Source organism: Eretmochelys imbricata, chromosome 1 (genome assembly GCF_965152235.1).
Source record: "Eretmochelys imbricata isolate rEreImb1 chromosome 1, rEreImb1.hap1, whole genome shotgun sequence".
Taxonomy (NCBI): Eukaryota; Metazoa; Chordata; order Testudines; family Cheloniidae; genus Eretmochelys; species Eretmochelys imbricata.
In genome coordinates this window covers 165,549,449-165,558,039 of record NC_135572.1, presented here as the reverse complement: position 1 = coordinate 165,558,039, position 8,591 = coordinate 165,549,449, and the positions used below count along the sequence as shown (strand labels likewise).

Sequence of the window (8,591 nt, the reverse complement as noted above, 5' to 3'; positions counted from 1 at the left end):
CTGTTCCATCCCTCCCCTTCCAGGGGTTGGAGTAAGCTTGGTCTGGCCCCACCCACTCAGGTTGGGAGAGTGGCTCTTTACCTTCTGGTTCGGAGGGAAACCACCCTGGCTCCCTACACCCTGGTACAGGATTATGAGAGGTACTGGGCACCTGCAACTTCCATCAGCTTCTTGCTAATTTTTTTCCTCTCCTCACTCCTGCTTTCACACTGATTGATTTATTGTCAGGGTGATCCCTTCTGGCCTTAAACTCTAACTATGACTCTGAGATCCATGCCCCAGAACTTACTTAATTTTCTTTTTGAAACTTATCCTGCCGGTGTAGTTGTATAGGGCTCCTGATCTCCACTGACCACCCAAAAAGGAAAAGCCTTTGACAATTGTGGAATTCTTCTTGTCCCCATTACTCCTTGTTGACAACCTACCAAGCAGGTGAAAGTGTTGAGTAGTGATTAACACTATCAGCTGGCTGGTAGGCTGTCATGGCTTGTAGGCTGTCAAAGAGGAGCTTTTCTCTTCAGACCACACACACAGTTGCCTCTGCCCAAGAGAGAACCCACCCCAAATGGGGGGAGGCACTGAGCATGTACAGGAGTCCTCCCTCACCCTTATGTCATCCCAAGAGTTTATTGCGAGGTATGAAATTGGTTGTGACTCCTGCAAAGGGCATGGGTGGCTGGGTCAAGCTTTGTGTGCCCCTTTCATGAGAGACAGTTTCCTCATGATAGCAAACTGCCTGTGCAGTGGGAAAGGGTACATCAAATGTGGGATTATTAATCCTAGCAGCATTCCTTAATCTTAGATATTCTTTTAAAATAACTTCCCTCTTGTGCACCGTGACAGTTTGTTCTGAGCAGTAGTATGTTCAGCTCTAACGCATAGGGAACTGACATTTTTCAGGTTAGCCCATCAAAACTGAGTTCTGCTCCAGAATAATGTTCTCTGATTTTTTGTTTGTTTGTTTCTTAACCCTTGTTCTAATTTGTTAGGTCCACAAGCAAGAACTATCCTTATGCAATCAAGTTTACCACAGGCTCAGTTGGCTACAATATGGTAAAGATAGTTCCTTTAATTTTTCTCAAATCAGAAACTGTACTTATCACTCTGGATTATACCCTTTCCCCCCCACCTCCCCACTAACTTGTTAAATTTTGCAGTCTTTTTCTTTACACAAGATATACATTAAAAACTGCATACTTGTACGCATTAACATTACTATTTAATAAAGGGCATTGTCAGAGGAATTAGATTAGTTGCCACTGAATTTTTCTAATGTCAGCTAATTCTTACAAAATATAAAAAATGGTTCATAAAAAGAACTCTTCAAGTTTATTTTACATTAGATACCTATGGTAATCCTCACCTTCTGTGTGGGTTGAAAACATAGCTGACATTTTTACTTGGTTTTGTCTTTAATTGTTTGTAAAAAAACCACTTTGTTTCTCTTACCTGTAGTGAAATTATACCCCGGAACTTAATACAAAAAAGTATTTTTTTAAAATGTGTAGTAAAGAAAACTGTAGCCTCCTAAAATTGTCCTTTATCCCTAGTTGTGTCCTGGCAGAAGTATTAACTCTTTGAAAAAAGAAAAGGAGTACTTGTGGCACCTTAGAGACTAACCAATTTATTTGAGCATAAGCTTTCATGAGCTACAGCTCACTTCATCAGATGCATACTGTGGAAAGTACAGAGATGGCATATATCACATCCACCAATATGATATATGCCATCATGTGCGAGCAATGCCCCTCTGCCATGTACATTGGTCAAACTGGACAGTCGCTACGTAAAAGAATAAATGGACACAAATCAGATGTCAAGAATTATAACATTCATAAACCAGGTTTCAGAGTAACAGCCGTGTTAGTCTGTCTTTGCAAAAAGAAAAGGAGTACTTGTGGCACCTTAGAGACTAACCAATTTATTTGAGCATGAGCTTTCATGAGCCAGTCGGAGAACACTTCAATCTCTCTGGTCACGCAATTACAGACATGAAAGTTGTGATATTACAACAGAAAAACTTCAAAACTAGACTCCAGCGAGAAACTGTTGAATTGGAATTCATTTGCAAATTGGATACTATTAACTTAGGCTTGAATAGAGACTGGGAGTGGCTAAGTCATTATGCAGGGTAACCTATTTCCCCTTGTTTTTTCCTACCCCCCCACGTTCTTGTTAAACCCTGGATTTGTGCTGGAGATGGCCCAATTTGATTGTCATACAGGTTGTAAGGAGAGTGATCACTTTAGATAAGCTATTACCAGCAGGAGAGTGGGGTGGGGGGAGAGAAAACCTTTTGTAGTGGTAAACACCCATTTTTTCATGGTTTGTGTGTATAAAAAGATCTTCTGTACTTTCCACAGTATGCATCCGATGAAGTGAGCTGTAGCTCACGAATGCTTATGCTCAAATAAATTGGTTAGTCTCTAGGGTGCCACAAGTACTCCTTTTCTTTTTGCAAATACAGACTAACACGGCTGTTACTCTGAAACCTGTCATTAACTCTGAGTTTCTTCTCTTTGATGTGCTTTAAAGGAGTGTCCTTTGTTTTTTATCTCCGCATTCTTATCTGCCAAAGTAGATTGCCTTCTATTAACATAACCAACCAGGTCTCTCATTTCTCCTTCAGCCTGAGTAATCTCTTGTACCTTGCTGTGTAACTGCATAGTGGCTTTAGTATTTATTTATTTGCCTTTTTACTACTCTCCTAGTATTTTTTGTTCCTGATTGTTCAGGGTCACCTTCTGTGATTTTTGAAATGGACTTCATGCCACTTTTGTGTATTTTAATGAATTAATTGCTCTCTGCTGCCTATTTCTAATTAACTTCCTCTCTTGAAATTCAGTGTCTTAAATCTCTGCTTGAAATTCAGTGTCTCACTACAGTGCTACCACATGATTTCCCCTGTGCTAGGATGTCAACTATATTTATTGTCATTGTTGCATAGTGGCTGTGCCATACTTGCTTTATAGGGTTTGGCTTAGATATTATTCAGGACTTACAGTAGCCTCTTCTCTTTTGTTTCCTAACAAAGTTGCTATAAGAAGCAATGGCAACCCAATAATCCAGAACATTACTAGCTGTGACTGGGGTCCCAGTGGGGGCCAGCAGAGGTCACTTAGTTAGGGTGAACTCCAAAGAATGGGGTAGATAATCCCCAAAGCTGGTGGATGTTTTCAATACTTAAATTTACCAAGGCAGCATAAAATCACTTCTTTATTACTTCACTGGTTGCCAAGAAGTCTCCTCCCCAGGAGTTCAGAAACCCCAAGGATCTGTTTGTATCTGATCTTCCTGAGTCACCACTACTCAGACACAATTTCCCTCCACTTCCATCCTCCTCTCCAGAATCACAGCATTGTTCCCTTTCCCCTCTGGGGATGGCACCGCCCTTTCCCAGCGATGCAGAGGAGAAGGAGTACTTTGTCCCACCCTCTTACTTGGGACAGGCGCAAGATACATCCTCTACATGTCCTCACTATCCACAACCAGACCAGGGCCCTGGTATGGACTGCCATGGATTTAACCCCACGTGCTGCTCCCTCCACATTGGCCATACAGGATCCTTGGGCAGGGCACAGTTCGGGAAGCCTCCCATACAGCAAAGCCAGAGGTCTACACATTCACCATCTCCATCGGTCTCTCGACCACCAGAGACTTAACATTTCCCCATAGCAGACAAGGAGGAACACCAAGAGGCGGAAGTTCCGCCACCACTCCACTGCTTCTCTTCTTCCCCCAATGAGGCTATCATGCCTCCACCCCCTACTGCAGCAAATGACTTCAAACGCTTTCAGGAGTTGTTTCACAGGATTGCAGACTCCCTCTAGATTCGTTTGGAGGAAGCCAAAGAACAACAGCATAAACTCCTCGACATCCTGCACGCATCCTCATCCTCCAAAGTAGCCCTTCCTGTCAATGAGGCCCTTCTCGCCCCCTCCAAGGTGCTCTGCAGACCCCAGTGTTGTTATCCCACCAATCTGAAAGCAGGCAGACAAAAAAAATTACATTCCCGCAAATGACATGGAATCTTTTTTCTCACCCCACTCCAAATTTCTTCATTGTCTATGCCGTACACAAAAAGGGACACCAATACCAACCTCAATCCACTGCTCATGACAGACTAGAAGCGGTTGGATCTATGGACGCACAGCTTATTTATCTGCTACACTCCAATTACGATTATCTTAACTATTCCAAAATACAGGAACTCTAAGACCTTCCTGATGGCAAAAAAGAGCAATTCCAGGCACTTGTATCCAAAGGACACTTCTTGGCCTGTATGGCTTTACAAGCCCCCTTGGACTCTATGGATACCACTGCCCATTCCATCATGACTGCAGTAGTCATGACACGGGCATCATAGCCACGCCTCTCCGACGTTCCTAAGGAGGTACAAGCCACTGTCGAGGACCTACCCTTTGAGGGCCCCAAATTATTTGTGGAGTGTATGATGAGTCCCTACACTTCCTTAAGGACTCTTAAGCAACTCTCTGCTCTCTTGGCATTTACTCACCAGTGCCAAAAAGACACTCAGGGAAATACCAACTTCCTCCATGATCCCGACCACAGCAATACACCCCCCAACAACAGTGCGATACTCAACACTGTCAACAGAAGCCCCCTACCAAGCACAGACATGACTCCTCAAGGGGCAACCTCTCACATACCTTTGGCCAAACAACAATTTTGAAGCTGTGTTCGAGGCCCTGAGAAGCCTCCCCCTATTCCAGTGAAAACAACCATCTCCAACATCCCACCAGTTTGGCGATATTCTATCCCCTTTTTTTCCATCATGGCAGCTACTTACCTCAGACAAGTGGGTTCTAGGGATAATCAAGGAAGGATACTCCATTCCTTTCCTATCTACCCCCCCCCCCACTTGCCGTCCCTCTTCAGGGACCCTTCTCACGAACGCCTTCTATGAGAAGAAATCACCTTCTGCAACTGGGAGCCATAGAGCCGGTCCCATCCCAGCATAGAGGGAAGAGTTTTTGTTCCCATTATATTTTGATCCAAAAGAAATCTGGCGGATGGAGACCAATCCTAGACCTTCGAAACCTAAATGAGTTAGTCAAACTGCAGTGCTTCAAGATGGTTATCTGTTCTACCATTATCCCAGCACTTGAACACGGGGACTGGTTCTTGTTCCTTAACCTCCAAGACTCATACTTTCACGTCACAATTTACCCTGCCCACACACGGTTTCTCCAATTCATCCTGGGGACTGATTACTAGGGCTCAGTGTCTGTCACGGAGGTTGCAGAAGTCACGGGTTCCGTGACTTTCCACGACCTCCGTAACTTCTCCAGTGGCCAGTGTGGCTGATCCCAGGGTCTGCTAGCCCTGGCAGTGGTGCCACTGACCCCAGGCGCCACCCTGTCCCAGCAGCAGTACCTCCCTCCCTCTCACGCCCTCTCACCCTCCCCAAAATTTAGTCACAGGTATTTAAGTCATGGATAGGTCACAGGCCATGAATTTTTTTATTGCCTGTGACCTGTCCATGACTTTTACTAAAAATACCCGTGACAAAGTATTGCTCTTCAAACTCTTGACAGCACCTAATGTGTTCTCCAAAGTCCTTGTGGTAGTGGCTGCCTATCTACACAAAGAAGGCGTTATCTTTCCATATTTAGATGACTGCTCTTCACAATGTCTGAATGACAATGGACCTTTTCTTGAGCCTCAGCCTTCACATAAACCTGGAGAAATCTACACTAACATTGGTGCAACACCTGTAGTCTAGCGAGGCACAATTGGATGCCATACAAGCCAGAGCCTTCCTCCCAGCTCACAGATTTTTAGTTATAGTTGATCTTGTATTCACGGTGAGAACCTGTCCCCAGATCTCAGCCAGGGCATGTCTCCAGCTACTTGGCCACATGGGAGCAGCCGTCTTCATGGTAAAGTACGCATGTGTTATATCTCCAGGTGTAGCTACATAGTCTATGTACCTCACAGACACATCCTTCACAAACTCCTATCCATACCTATGAAGGTCAAGGACCAACTAGTCTGGTGGACACAGATCAAAAACGTCTGTGTTGGGGTACCTTTCCTTCAATTAGCGCCGTCCATGATTCTAACAACCGACTCCTTAATTGATTGGGGAGTGCACCTTCACACTCACACAGTGCAGGACAGATAGTCCTTAACCAAATCCACCCTACACATCAACGTCCTCGAGTTATGAACAGTCTGCAGTGCCTGTTGATGTTTTCTCCCACTAATAGTGTGATGTGCTATCAGAGTCATGACTGACCATATGGCCTGCATGTTCTACATCAACAGGTAAGGTTGAGGGAGATCCCTCTCTACGCTTAGAGGCATTGAAATTATGGAACTGGTGTATCCAACACTGCATCACTATCATAGCTGTATGCCTCCATGGACACGAGAACACCATTGCAGACTCACTGAGCAGGAGATTCTCCCACAGTCACACATGGGAACTAGATACATGAGTCCTTCAGCACATCCTCAACCGCTGGGGATTACCCTCCATAGGCCTCTTGGCCACACCAGCAAACTCCCACTGCCCTCAGTTTTGCTCAAGATGGGGTCGAGGATGCGGATCCCTGGAAGATGCATTCCTTATCACATGGGATACACTGGTACTCTGTGCCTTCCCTTCCTTCTCCCTTCTGTTCAGAGTACTCCACAAGAACCAAGGGGACAGAGCCAGAATCATGCGTATAGCTCTGACATGGCCACCCCAGATCTGATATACTTACCTCATTTGCATGACAGTATGCCCTCCAACCACTCTGTGTCCAACTCAGTGACTTCTTTCACAGGATGAGGGTTGCATCCTCCATCCCAATCCACAGCTACTCCCACTGAACGCACGGCTCCTCCGTTGTTCCGGGATTCAGAAATAACCTCTTTGGAAGCAGTTAAACATGTACTTTCGAACAGCAGGCGCAATATGACTAGATGCACTTACCTCCACAAATGGACTAGAATTCAATCCTGGTGCACCTCCTATTAGGTTGAGGCACTGAGTGCTCCATTACCACTTATCCTGGACTATGTTTTGTACCTTTAAAAGATTGGGGTTATCCACAAGCTCCATAGGTGTGCATTTGGCAGCCTTCCCAACCTTTCACTGCGAGATAGATGGCCACTCCATCTTCACCCACCCGCTCATTAAATGATTCCTGAAGGGACTCCAAAATCTTTCCCCTCACATATGGTCTCCAACCCTGGCTTGGGACTCTGGTCACTAGACCGCCATTCAAACCAATGACAACTTACTTCTATGTTCATTTATCATACAAGAACAGTATTTTTTGTTATCACCTCTGCCTGGTGGATTGGTGAAATTTTTCATAAAGACAAAGTTACGCTACACCCACATCCAAATTTTTTATCTGAGGTACCATCTAAACCAACCTATCCACCTTCCCTGCTTCTTTCCAATGCCACCCAGCAACCAACAGGAGGCAACATTGTATACCCTGGACATCAGATGAGCAATAGCTTTCTACCTGGTCAGAACTAAACCTTTCAGGAAATCACCCTGTTTATTCCTCCCAATGGCCAAAAGATAGAAAGGCGCAGTCATTTCTAAGCAATGCCTTTCCAAGTGGATCTCACAGTGTATACATCTTTCTTACTAATTACACAATCAATAACCTCCCCATGAAACTAGAGCACATTCCACTCACTCATTCTCCACCTCGATCGCCTTTCTTAACAAAGTAGCCACATGCACATCAGCGGACACTTTTAGCCGTCACTACACCATTACTCAGGACGCCGCATCAGATACTCTTCTAGGACATGCTGGCCTATCATCCACAGTAAATGCCACTCCAAAGCTCCAGCTTTCCAGCTGCGGGTACTGCTTTATAATCACCTACAGTGGAGCACCCATAGGGACATCATTTGAAGAGAAGGTTACTCACCTCTGTGCAGTATCTGAGGTTCTTTGAGATGTGTGCCTATGGGTGCTCCACTCCCCATCCTTCTCCCCTTTGCTTCAGAGCTGAAAGATAAGCTCTGCAACAGAGAAGGAACTCGGGGGTGATCAGGCCGCACAGTGCTATATATATGTCCCACTCACAGTGTGCATGTGCAGTCCAACAGGCACTGCTGATGAAGATCTCTAATCCCAGGTACAGGGGGTACTGCCACACCTACAGGGGAGCACCCATAGATAAAAGGAGAGACTTGCACTCCATGAGGGAGGTGATCTTGCTCACTTCCCTGAGGCTTATCCTCTGGAAGTAGAACCAGTGTGATTGCGTGCAGGAGGCAGCATTTGTGAGCCCATGCTGGCGATGGCCCCACTAAGGAGATCAGTGGCACAGACATGGATCAGTGGTGGGTGGGGGAGGGAGGAATAGATTAGTGGTCTTCCAAATTCTGCCCACAAATGAAGCCTTATACACTTGAGATGTCCACAACACTCCATTCTCAAAGATGTCTGCAATATGAGCCTTGCCTGTATGCTTTGAATCAGCATCCAATAACTGATGAAGTTACAACTCTGAAATCTAATGATGAAAATTTAAACTCTTAATATGAATAAAGACATTTCACACTCGTGTCAGAACTGGTTTAGGCCATCATCAGACATCATTGCC

The 8,591-nt window shown here is 45.1% G+C and overlaps 1 protein-coding gene across 5 annotated transcripts in view; it reads left to right on the top strand.

The window, feature by feature from the left end:
• The window catches only part of ITSN1 (intersectin 1), a 226,089-nt gene that overhangs the window by 85,225 nt on the left and 132,273 nt on the right, over window positions 1-8,591 (top strand). For all 5 annotated transcript variants that reach the window (XM_077818952.1, XM_077818938.1, XM_077818930.1 and 2 more), the window contains one exon: window positions 990-1,053. In XM_077818952.1, coding sequence (XP_077675078.1) covers window positions 990-1,053 — 64 coding nt within the window. The remainder of the gene's footprint in view (window positions 1-989; window positions 1,054-8,591) is intronic.